The sequence below is a fragment of the Cynoglossus semilaevis genome, chromosome 15 (assembly GCF_000523025.1).
Source record: "Cynoglossus semilaevis isolate Cse_v1.0 chromosome 15, Cse_v1.0, whole genome shotgun sequence".
Taxonomy (NCBI): domain Eukaryota; kingdom Metazoa; phylum Chordata; class Actinopteri; order Pleuronectiformes; family Cynoglossidae; genus Cynoglossus; species Cynoglossus semilaevis.
Genome location: NC_024321.1, coordinates 11956370 through 11969459, shown reverse-complemented (window position 1 = coordinate 11969459; position 13090 = coordinate 11956370). Strand labels below are relative to the sequence as shown.

Below are 13090 nucleotides of genomic sequence, written 5' to 3'. Positions count from 1 at the left end.
TGTTGATAATGAAAGACGGTCATTTGACAATCAGACTCTGAAGAGATCGGTAATGATTGGTAGAAATGATGGACTGTTGTCTGATGAAATTAGCTTTGAGCTGTCATTCAAACCACTGTGTCTTTAGGCAAAGTGTGCACTCAGCGACCCATCCAGCATGTGCTTGTGTTTCCCCACAGAAGATTCTTTAGGGACGTTTCATGTTGGAAATGAAAAGGTGTTTGATTGACAGGCAAACACTGCGGCCACAGGGGGATTTCCTCTGCGGTTGTTGTGGAGCTTAGCCCTTCGGCAGACTGTTGCAGGGCAGAAAACCCCAACAGACTGGAGAATATCGGTCTGTTGTTGTTATTAGTACTACCTAAAGGAAAGATATTCTTTCGGCACACCATAAAATCAATCCGCCTGTTTGCAGCAGGGTAGCTACAATCCCAAAATCCTAGTGTTAGCTTTGTCCATATCTAAAATGGATTTAAATTGCAAGTAATATGGACCTGTGTAATGTGAGCAACACAGATGTAGGTGCTTGGGTTTTACTGGGTTAGAGTAGTGTTTGGGATAAAGAGGGAAATGTCCTCTGCTTCAGGCTGCATTTTAGGGCTGTTCAGTGCAAAGGTTGTGAGCACTGATGCCTAACAGCCAGAAGGGAACTGTCTGGCCTGCTATAGATCAGCGAAGGTTTTTTAGGTTCCTTCCAAGGGCCACAAATATGAAATTGAACAGACAGATTATTTAGAGAATCAACTGAAGCTCATTGAGTGTTATTAAATCCTATACTGTATGATTGGATGACATCAGAGACTTACAACATTAGGTCTTTTTGGATGTGTCTGTTGTGGTCAGTACTTTCAGACAAATATCTTCAGGCCAGAAACTGTCATTTTACTGTATTTCTACCTCAAACAACAAACACACACTGTCCTTCAGTGGATTTATGTGCAGGATCTGTGTTCATTAGGAAAAAATGCCGGAATATCTTCTCTTTCTAAATGTGTTGTTGATGGTATCCTGTTAGAATACTGGTAGAAAATGTGTAGTTGGCAATTAATTAAAAAAATATATAATGTATTTCATAAGGGAATACTTCTGGAAGTAGCTCCCATGTCGTATTTCTACAGTGACAGAACAGGACATTCCTTCTTATTGAGACTGAAGGGTTTTATCAAGACATCACTGCAGGTCATACAGTGGTTTTCTTTTTTTTTTTTCACCAATTCAAAATTGCATTTCTTGAATCTAGCTTTGGTTTTAAGTCATTCTTGCTCCAAATGGATGCTTCTGACCATTCAAGATAAAAACCACTGTCCCGTGCCATGTAGTCCATGGAGAGCAGATATCATTACTGTACGTCAGTTTATCTGGATTACATTCTGGACTCATTTCACTGCAATCCAGTGGAATGGGTTGCCATCCACCATAAAGCAGTATGCCTATACGCCACGTCGGCCAAAAGCCATTTAAGTGTGGAGAGATTCATTTGAACTGCTCTCGGAAACTACCCACCCATGCGGTGAGAGCTTTTTAAATCAAATCCGCTGGGGAGCATGTGTTACGGAGAACATACATGTCACGTTTTATAAGCGTGTGGTTAAACGGCGACGCGTCAGGACCTGGTTAAAGTGAGAAGTCTGTGCAAATTGGCAAGAAAAATGTCACACAAAAGACACTAATATTTAACAGCACACACAATTCACATGTGCAAAGCTGGGGGATTTTAGAACTCCCTGTGAAATCATAGTCAAATAGAGAATATTACAGCATAAAAATTACATTTGAACATTACCTGCTCCTGATTCCACAGGTTTATTACAGTCTCAAAGGAAAGTGGCCTTGTCGAGAAACAGCTTCCTCACAAATATCGGGACAAAAGGGGCAAAAGTCATAAAAACACTACATGTACAACGTAACCCTCATTGGCAGGTGGAGGGTGGACACAGCAAGAAGAACAGGAGAACAGAACACAACAGGGTAGATGAGAAACATTGGGATGAACAGGAGCTGGTAGAGTTATACATGTGGCTTTGTTTAACTACAGTCAACCACAAGTATGGGGATGACCATAATTAACATTGTCATTATATAAGCTATCATTCTCTCTGGCTTGTGAATAAGACATCACACACTCAGGGGTGTTGTTTGGACGGTCACGTCACATTTATAGGTCTTTTCCACCATGTGTTCATTGATTATCCTTACCAGTGCTTTGGGATAATTATGATTTGATTACAAGCAGAACACAAATGAAGTGACAGCCTTATTTGTCTTGATGTGTTAGAGTCATACCTTTTCTGCTTACATTTAGACCTTTAACCTTATGTCAAAAATGTAAACTTTGAAAAAAATGTTTATTTTCATATATGTGTGTGTGTCATTTCAAAGCGACTACAATCTCTCTATCTCCACTTGCACCCGTAAACATACACACACAATAAATACAGGTAAGAGAAAGAAAGAGACGAGTAAAAGCACTTTAATTTCCCCTGAGGCTCAGTGATTTTGGGTTCTGGCAGCTCACTCCTTGGACTTATTGTTATAGTCAAGGAAAAGAGAGGACAATAGAAATGGAGTTTGGGTGAAGGATTGTAGTAAAAAATAAATAGAGCGAGAGAAGGGGCTAAAAATATATATGTAGTAATGTAAGAGGTATGATGGGAAAAAGCATGAAAGGGATAAAAGGTGTAGAGGAAAGATAAATGAAGGAATGATGAGGATTGGAGGAAGGAGGGGAGGACAGAGAGGGAGGGAGACCCTCTGAGGCTGCAGAGGACAGAAAACAGCTCCCATTAAACTGAGATTACAGCCTCTGCCGGTACTGAGTGCCGTGCCATCGTACCTCTGCCGTCAGCCACTGGTGATATAACACCCAGTTTTAAAGATCAATTTGTCGCTTTTCATCTCCTCCTACACCTCTGTCTCCTCTATCTCTGAGGCCAGAGGTGCCACAGAAGGAGGAGGAGGAGGAGAGGGAAAGAAGCAGCGGCAGGAGTTGTAGCTGTAGAGAATGGGGGAGAGAGGGAGATGCTGACTTTTGTTTATGACCATTTTTGATGATGTCATCTGCAGTAAATCCTCCCCTCTGTGCACACACGGCTTCCCGACCTTGCAATCAAAGCTGCACACACACACATGCACACTACTCTAACTGCCCAGCAAATTGAATCAATTCTTCATTTGTCCTGCCTTTTCTCACTTTATGTCACTGACACATTTAGCTAATGTTTCCAAAGCTGAGGTCTGAGGACTCCAGGGACTCTAAGAGCCTCCATTAGGGTCCAAATAAATTAGTCAGACATTTTATTTTACAGTTTATTTTACATTTGGTGGCTTTCTAGGACTTATAGGACCTCTGAAATCTTAGCCTAGATGCTATTTCTGTAAATGTCAAATTTACACAGAATCTATGGCTGTGTTTACGTGCATTTTTTTTTACGTGAGCTTTGTGCATTTTGTGCATTTTTGAAGTCAGAGGTTGAAGGCTGCACCAAAGATGCTGCAGTTTTGTTGTCTAGCAGCAGAAAGGTTAACATTTCAAACCAGTTGTTGACAATGGATTGCATTTTGGCTACTTGTTGACATAGTAAGTCATTTCAGATATCTGTTGCTGAGAGTTGTTTTGAAACTCAATGAACCAAAAACCCAAACAACCCAGTGTCCTTTAATGATATATTAATGACGTATTCATATTAAAAATATCTGTTTTTTATTTGAATAACGAATCTAATAAAGCGGTACGACTAATTAGGTTAGCTATTTTTGCATTTTTAGTAAGTATTTGTTCTGATGCTCTTTGACTTTAAATGTTTGAATGTCAGACTCTTGTATTTGCATGAGTCTGATTAAAAAAAAGTAGAAAAGGTCATGGGTGACAGATGAGAGAGGAAACTCTGCTCCTTTCTGTATCAAACACGTTAGAAATCCCGAGCCCAATGTGAGCAGATGGAGTGTGAGTTTCTCCTCTGAGCATTGACAGAGTGAAAGTGAGAGACTGAGAAAGAGAAAGAAAGAAGTGAGATAATGGCCCACAGCTAATCCACTGCACACTGAAAAACTCATTACTTCTTAAGAAGGAAACAAAAATCCGACTCCTCAGGACTGAAAAGCAATACTCCGCCTCAGGTGAAGACCTCTACGCAAACAGAGTTCTCTTTATTGAGTATGACTCTGATGCACTGTTCAGCGACTATGACTTGTTGTCTTTAATGATGTGAAAATGTGTGTGAGCACATCCACCCAGCGGACACCCTGAACTCCACATGACTCTCACTAAACTCTCCAACTGTGAGAGTGCATTTAGAAGAGTTGTGAATAAATGTGCTCCTTAAGGAGGCCACTTCTGGACAAAGTCAATGCGTGTAAGGGAGAAGTAGAGGAGGCGGCACATTTATCAGTGTTGTCGTGCTGTACTGACACAAAAGCTTGGTCTACGGCAGGAGGCAGAAACCAACACCAGGGATCATTTGAATCAAGCATTAAGTCAAAACAAGGGAATTCTCCCAAGTCGACATGTAAATAAGTCCTCAGGTTTTAAACATTTTTCAGAGTGCAAACAACTTCTTTATATTAGGTGTGTCATCAGTGAACGAAGCGCAGGCTGACAAAATTAAATAATCATTGCAGCCAATGTGACAAAGCTCTCGGTCAACAACGTGGAGAAGTGTGCATTATTAAAGCAAAAAGGACATCCATTTGTAGTATAGATTCTGTTTGAACTAATAATAATAATAATGACATTAAGAATAATAAGGCTAAGAATAACACAGTATGTTGCTCAGGATGCAGTGACCCAAATGCTTAATCTAATTAAAGTAAAGTATTAATAATTCTGAAATAAAATAAGCAAACTGTTGAACGACTGTCTTTTTTTTTTTTACTGCGGTTGCTTTATTCAGCTTTGATTTTCAGTTATGTCCTCTTTCTGAAGGACAAATAGATGTCAGTGCGGATATTTCGGCATGCAATCCTCCCAGCAGCAGCAGCCTGGGCAGGGCACAGCAGTTTTTTTGTTTCCCCTCCGCTCTGTGCAAACACAGACTCCAAGGGCTCGCTGCAGACGAAGCTCTGAACGACCCTTTCGCTCTGTGAAACCCATTACTGTCCATTCACCTTCAACTGCACCATCTGCAGATTCATATAAATCAACACATTCATATTCCTCCCACATCTGTTATGATAATCACATGTCCTGGAAGTCATGGCAGCAGTGACTCCCAGGTCAATGATGAAATCATTCGTTTGGTTGAACTTTGGAATGCATTTTTGAGGATTCGATTTCCGCCTGATTACCACTTCCTTTTCCATTCTAGACCATAGGTGGGATTTTTGGACTAAACAAAGGAGATGTGGCTCACTGCCAAGACGGTGCCCACACTGATTAATGGTAAAGCTGACGCCACAACATAGATCTGTTTTAACACCTCCTAGTAAGCAGAGCGTACTCACTAGAACGTGAAAAGCTCCCTTCGACACAAGCTATGTCTATTTTACAAATCACCAGCCTGTTACTGTGAATTGCGCTTTGAGTGCCCCAGGGGCCAACTGCGCCATGTGTGCACTGAGCCAGCACAGATGTGGAGGGGTGCAAAATGCAAAAAGAAAGAGAAGGAAGGAAAGAAAGGACCTCCTCCACTGCATCTGTCTGTGACTGAACTAAAACATTGATGTGTGAGTCGGTGCAGTCGAGCAAGAAATTAGAAAAGAACTCAATGTCCATAACAAAGGAGACGTGAAGGTTAGAGAATCCGATAAAAAAAAAATCCAGGGGTCCATACAGTTTCAGTCTAAATAATAAAAAGAAAAAGACATTTTAAACTTACCTCCCAACGCTTGTTTCATTACGAAATTCATGGTGATGGCTTTAGTTCCCTGCCGTTCTTATCCAAGCAATGTTACATTCACTAGTTGTGGGAAAGTTGAAGTTCTTTTGTTCCCAGATCTGAAAGAGACAGAGAGAGAAAAAGAAAAAGCAAAAACTTACTTTCCTCCAAAGGAGCAATTATAAAGAATTTGGTTGATGAAGATGAAGAACGCACAAAAAACTGACCCAACCTGTCACTAAGTCATACCGGAATAAACAATAAACATTTAAATCTATTTAAAGATCATCAAAAAGTAAGACTTGTTCAATGACCACGCGGTTAGTTGCAGCAGTGGAGCCAAAATCACATATCGGCTTGTTGTGACTGAATTTGTGTGTGAAGCACGTTTCTTCAATGCGCAAACTGAAGGACACCGAGGTCAATGTGTTAAACACAACGAGCAACAAATAGAACACAAGCAAACATCAAGTCAAGTCTGTGCTGACCGGAATCCGCAGGTCCGCCGCTCGGTCTCCGAAGAAAAAACGTGCGGCTTTGTGATTTTCTTTTTAAAGGAGTCCGGACAGTTGTGTTTCTGGTGTCAGTCGGTGACGGGACCGTTCGTGTTTGTCACGACCAACAGTAATAAGGCAGCGCACCCTCAGCCCTGCCCGCAGTCAGGCGACTTTAAGAGAAAGTGTGCAGGAGGAGCGAGCGCTCGTGCGATTGGCAGGACACTCTGCAGCCGTACTACATGCATGTACGAGGACTGAACCACCAATGCTCACTGTACAATTTATTTCCTCCTGATCATGTGGTAAAACTTTCCCCATATCCATTGGACGAAGCCAGCCCACTTAAAGAAACGCCGTAAATGGTGCTAATTAGACACGCACGCGTGCGCGCACAAAACTAAATGCATGTGTGTTATGCATTTAAAAAGAAAATGTACAAAAAGCACCCGCACACACACACGGACACTGGCGTTTGGGCAGTAGCCAGTTTCAGCACCACAGAGAGTGGACAGCTCCCTCCGGTCTAAAGCATTGACGGATCAGAATCAAAGCCTCCATTTACCTCCGTGTCCTGTGACCCACTCAAATCCAGCTTTTCCACACCAACTGCAGAACCACACACACACCTATCCGTGTTAAGAGAGCAGCAGAGCTTCGGCTCCGACAGTGAATAAGTTATTTATCCTGCACCGGCAGCAGGAGCAACGACAGAAGACGGAGAAGGAGGAGGCTGTAATCTAACTGCTCGTCCCTTGCATCTCCGGCTGACTCTCGGGGCTGGGAAGAAGGACGTCCTTGGTTCTTCCTCCTGCCTCGTCGTCCTGCACACAGACACACGCGCACACACACTCTCACACGCACACACTCAATCAGTCACTCTTTTTTCACACACACTCATTCCCGCACTCACTCACGCAAACACACGTAGAGGCAGAGAGGAGGAGTAGAAAGGAGGAGGAGACGGAGTATGAAGCCGCTGCCGTTCACACAGTGATGAGACGGAAGGAGGAAGGACCGAAACACAGAAGGAGAGAGGGGGAGACCGACGTCCCACTGTAGCATCTCTTCCCTGTCGAGAAAACAGTGATTTTTGACGCCTAGACGCTGCTGTAGCTACTCAGTCCTTTACACTGTGCCCCACATCCTGTCTTTTGTCTCTTGTCTTTTGTCTAACGAGAATAGAGACTGTGTTGTGTAGAGAATGTAACGGGAGTGCAGTGGTTTGCTGGCAAAGGTGGTCTCTGTTCAATGGGAAATAGACAACACTCTCAGTAAAGGTGATGTATACAAGAATTGCCTTCAAAATAAACCATACATTCAAAACACAAAAATACCTCAATCTTTTTTGTACTTTTTTTTCATCCCAACCTTGATGTTTTGGTGTCTGTTTACCATGACATTGCCCTTTTCGTGTTTTTTTGTTTTGTTTTTGTTTTCCTTAAATCATTGGGATACATTTTCAGCCATGCTAACTCACTAATACTACGACTATTTTGACTAAATGTGGCCATGCTCTGCTCCTGATCGGGCTAACTTGAGTCTCTAAAAGACTCTGTCTTTGCCATTTGTAGGCCAAATAAATGTCATACTTACTTAAGATGACTCAATCAGGACAAGCAATATTTTACCATCTTGGATTGCCTTGTGTTCAGGACAACTCAATCTGAGCAGATATGTTATGGTAACAGTATATTAAGGTCTTCTCTTTGTTCACAGCAGGGACTTCCTTTTTTAGGAATTGAACTTCTTGGTTTTTTTTTTTTGTGTGGTTTTTTTTTGAAAAATAATTGGGGGGAATTATTATTAAACCTGATCAGGTCAATTGCATTAAAGACAAGTGAAATCAACCCTTTTATTTTAACATAAAACAATTTTACATAGCATCAAGTTATTTTAATTATATTTGCATTTACTTTACACATTTTTATTAGCTTGGACTGTCACACTTCAATAAAGGCTGTTGCTTTCCAGGATGCCTATTGGCCATAGCAGAGGTCATTTGCGTCCGCCCACACACTTCATGCGTCCACTCCATCAGCCTCAGCGATGACTATTGATCAAGGACGACAATCAATATTAACTAACATTAAGTGATTTTTTTTCCTAAGCTAGCATTGCGCCCTGTGGGATTTTGAATGTGGTTGACTTGCATCATGTGTTCTGATGGATTTTACATATCGGTTACTGTAAATATTCACCAACGGTGACTGCCGTTTTCATCGCTGCTTTGGGTTGTGATTGTGTCTATTGACATGAAGCATTTGACTGAATAATAGTAAACTGATAGTAGTAAACAATGCAGCAGTGGGTGCTGGTGCAGTACAGTACACTCTCCCATTGGTTCCTTTTAGGTACCAATTTTTTTTGCTAATTGCCTATAATTCTTTTCTTTTCTATAAAAATGTTTTATTCTTTGTACAGATGCCAATTTTTTCTAATCCTCACAGTTGGGATGTTTGGTGTCACAGCAGTTCAGTCAGTTCCTCAGGTCAACAATTCAAAGCACAGATGAGGCCATTCACAAAAAAGGTGAAGGAAAGGTTACAGACAGGGTGGGGCAGGTTGACGACGAGTGTCAGGAGTGATGTGTGACGGAAGGACAGCTGTGCAAGTGAAAGAAAGGACAAGACAAGACACATAGTAGGTTGACCTGATATGGTAAGGTGCTAATGCAAGGATAAAGTTGTGAGGACAGAGGCATGGCAGACAAGACAGACAGACAAGACAAAACAGAGTTGATGACACTGTAAAGTCTTCTAGACTAAAAGTATACTGACTAGGATGGACAAGAAAGACTTGTCTTGTGTGAACACGAGGACACAAGGTTCCAATAACTAATATTTTGGACAAAGACATCAGGATATCAGGAAGGATTCATTTAAGGCAGCAGTTCCCAAACTTTTTGGGCTGTGCACCCCCTCTCTATATCCCAGTCCCCACACCTTCATAAACAAAAGAAAAACGCACAGAGATTTCTTATAAAGGCAGCATACGAGTTACACACATATCATCTGGAGGTGATTTTTAATTGAGCTTTGCTTCTCAAATTTGAAGATCAAGTCATCCAATCATCCAAAATAAAGTAATCAGAGATGTAGCCAGCCATCATTAGCCACAGCGGCTATGTAGTACAATCTACTTTATTGATATTTTTTGCAGATTCAGAATATAATGTAATTGTTGTTGTGTCATATTTGAAGAGGTGAAGGTCGTTCTAAGTCCAGGGTAATTTGATTTCACTGAAAGTACAACACCTTATCCTGGATGCACACACCAACATACACTCCACTGCCTAACACTTACTCCCCTGACGTCTTGTTAATGCAACTCAGGCCAACACTAATGCTCCGTTAGTCTCTCACTGTAGCTAACACGTACAGAAAGTGTAAGGAAACACCTCTGGTTTCACAGCAGGGAACAGAGAAGTGTGCTCTTACCTGCAGATACCACAGGTTCCCTGATGACCCCCTGAAATTGACCTGTGTATTAACAGTAAACGCTGAGGCTGCGCTGATATGTTGCATGGTGCTGTGTTTATTCCCTTGTGATTGTAGATCTGTGCACAACCAACAAATTACCCCCAGGGGCAGGCTGTGTGTTACCTGGACGTTGGAAAAAGGTGTTTGTGAAAGCCAGATGCGGCCTGTGTTCACCTGCTGTGCACACCGTCAACCTGAAGGCTTCAAATAATGTATTGATAAAAACAATTCAGAGGTTAAGATGAATAGATTTGTATTCTACCGAAAATAATGACAATTTACGGTTTTAAGGCATGCGTTCTGTGATTGTGATTAATGTCAAGACCAATTGTAGCTAAATATATAAATATGTATATATATTTTAACGTTTAAAACAAAATGTAATTACTTATTTTTGCACCAACACTTCCCAGCAAATAGACTTTTTGTTTCCCTTAAACTCATCTATTTTTAGTGACATTAATATAGTTTTTCCCAATGGTTTTTACATTAATTCTTCTTGTTCTTTCAAATAAAAATAGTTTAATAGCTGTGAACATGTAGCAAAGAAATCACATGACTTTTAATGAAAAGGCTCATCATATCTATTCAATGGAGTCATAGCTGTGGATAGATTGACACCGGTCAATGATGAATCCCTTATCACTACAACAATACATCCTGTTAAAATAGGATTTATGTCATCACAATGAGACAGTTGGTTAGATTGAGTCAAACAAAGTAATCAACCAACAGAAGCCACCAGTCATCAAACCTGCCAAGAGAGCCAATAGTCAATAAGGTTGATCAAATATAATTACAGACGAGACAGAAACTGCTGTTTCAGCTCCTCTGCTGCAAAGCTGATGTTGGTGTGAATTCACAGTGACTGAGCATGCATTATGAATTTCCTCACAACAAAATGGCTCCAATGTAGTTGTGGATATTTTTACCCAAATGGTTGGTTCATTAACCCCAAAGGCTTCATTAAATGTATCTTTATACATTCACCGTATATATGTATTCACCCCGACACTCTGAGTTTGGCTTCTTTGTCCATGGGTTTGATTTTTATTCCTATTTTAAATTAAAATCTTGATAGAAAGACACACACCGAAAAGCTCGTTGCTCTTCCTTCACTATTTATCTTCAGTTTAGTTATTTTTAATTTCAAGTTGCTCTGTTACACTTTACATGCTGTAGCTGCTTAAGTGGCAGCTTAACCTTTGGATTCGGTGCACACTGCTCAATAAGTCAATCACTCTCTGAGGATTGGGATGGGAGTTGGACTCAAGGCCATAGATATTGCTCTGACACCCCATCCACTCCTGTCTGACAGCTGACTGAGGTAGAACAGTCTAATGTGCTCACAGCTGCCTGCCCTGTTATTTCACCAGGGTCAAATTAACAGTTCACCTCGGAACCATTTCCAGGTTGAGCACAGTGATGGTGCAGGAGGAACTTCACATCAGGGAAGTCTCTAATGTACAGGCAGCGCTCAGACAAAGAATATTTTTTTATCTTCACTGCTGTGTTAGGACTTGACTATTGATGGCATTCTTCCAGGGTATTCCTAAATTCAAAAACTCATTATACCTACCGGTTTTTCTTATTTTTTTCTAAATAATTAATCATTTTCTCCTCAGCAGTTCTGTTGATTCATCATCTTAACTTAACCTTTGTGTACAGCACCTCCTCTGTCACATCCTAGCTCCATAAATCTATGCTCTCCTCTGTGACAAGCTCCTCCTTTATTCCTATGGCAGACGGTCGAGGCCACTGTTGCTAAATTATCATTTCCCTCTCACTGTAATCCTTCCTCCAAACGGCTGGTAGTGTTCATCCGTCGGCAGACGTGTAGAGGATGATCCCCGTCATGTGTATCTGCTCATTTCCATCGCTGTTCTTTTTTAATAGTCTGTCACACACAACTCTTAATGATGAGGAAATGAATCATGGGTAATATAGCTCTACCAAAGGGTATGGGCTGCTGAGATGATGAGAGTTTATGACGATATATAACTGAACACGGCAGTGGCGACAGTGCCGCGAATGGACGAGTGATGAGGCCATGCATCACTGCAGAGGGCAAAATCACGAACAGCATTAACTTTGCATTTACATACGATGAGGAACACTGACTGCCAGCTGTTGCCGTGTATTATTTATTTTAATTAGGTATTATAGTGAAGATTATCAAGAGGAATGGAGAGGTGCAGTGGTGGGTGCCATGTCTGCCAACAGGAGGTTCTTGGATTGATACCCAAAAGGTCGCCATGATGTGGCGACCCTGATAAACGGACAGTCAGATGAGATTCTTCTTCATTGAATTTATTGTTGATTAAGTATTGAGCAACGTGTCACCCTATGTTCTGTCCATTTTCAACTATAACTCTGTGTAGATGAGAGTTGCTGTGTAATAGTTTTGGAAACTTTCCATCTTCATCGTTCTGGTACTGACAACTGAAGAAGTATTTTTTTCTTTTCCAGCCACTTTAATCAGAAATATTAACTTAACTTCAGCTTGAACAAAGGTAAAAATAAAATAAGGTTTTTGAAATCCATCTCCTCCAAATCCACAGATGGCTTAGAAGGCATTTGATAAAGAACTATTTTCACACCCAGCCTCGTTAGGCTGTGGGTGTATACTGTAGGTCTGAGGTGTGGCCCGCGGCGCTTATGTTTACTGTAAAAAGGTTGTTTGTTCAAATGGAATGCTCTGGTGGGCGTCTGTGAATCGGTCCTTCTGCTGGTGTGAAGATGATTCTTCTCAGTTGCATGCAATCAACGGGGTTGACAATGGATGAATGCATGGATGTTGGACCAGGGCTGCACAGTGGGTGATCGGTTGGTGGTCTTGCCTTACAGCAGGAGGATTGAAGATGGATTGGTGGATAAATGAACGACATAAACATGAAGTAAATGCATGTTTGTCAGTAGATGTTGCCGTGTGATTGACTGGTCATCAGGGATTGGCTGCTGCTTCTCCTGTGACAATAAACAAGGTTTAGTTGTAGATAACTAAGATTTAAAAAGAATGAATACATTAGTTTCATTCCTCTAATCCAGATGATCCCACAATGATTCTCCACCCATAGAAGTACGTTATCATGTTAAAATAGGTCGATTAAGTTCCTTTGTCAGCTTTGTTGTGGTTTTTCTTGTGTATATTTCTACTGCTGTCTATCCATCATTATCTGCCCCATCCTAAAGTGTTTGACCTGAGTCCAATTACCCCTGCCTCTCTGGTGTATTTCCCCTCGTAGTTCTCATCATTTCTCTCTGTCAGTTTGTCTGTTCATCTTCTATTTAACCTCCAATT

At 41.2% G+C, this 13090-nt stretch overlaps 1 protein-coding gene across 2 annotated transcripts in view; it reads right to left on the bottom strand.

Annotated features, from left to right (window-relative positions):
• LOC103391058 (complexin-1-like) overlaps nt 1-7621 on the bottom strand; it is a 39639-nt gene extending 32018 nt beyond the window's left edge. The window contains exons 1-2 of one of the 2 annotated variants that reach the window (XM_008327176.3): nt 6873-7621; nt 5814-5932 (exon numbers count right to left, since the gene is read on the bottom strand). In XM_008327176.3, coding sequence (XP_008325398.1) covers nt 5814-5844 — 31 coding nt within the window. In that variant the 5' untranslated portion in view covers nt 5845-5932; nt 6873-7621. Of the gene's footprint in view, nt 1-5813; nt 5933-6301; nt 6762-6872 lie in introns of those variants that run through there. The other variant, XM_008327177.3, reaches the window with a different exon arrangement.
• Nucleotides 7622-13090: the final 5469 nt, after the last annotated feature.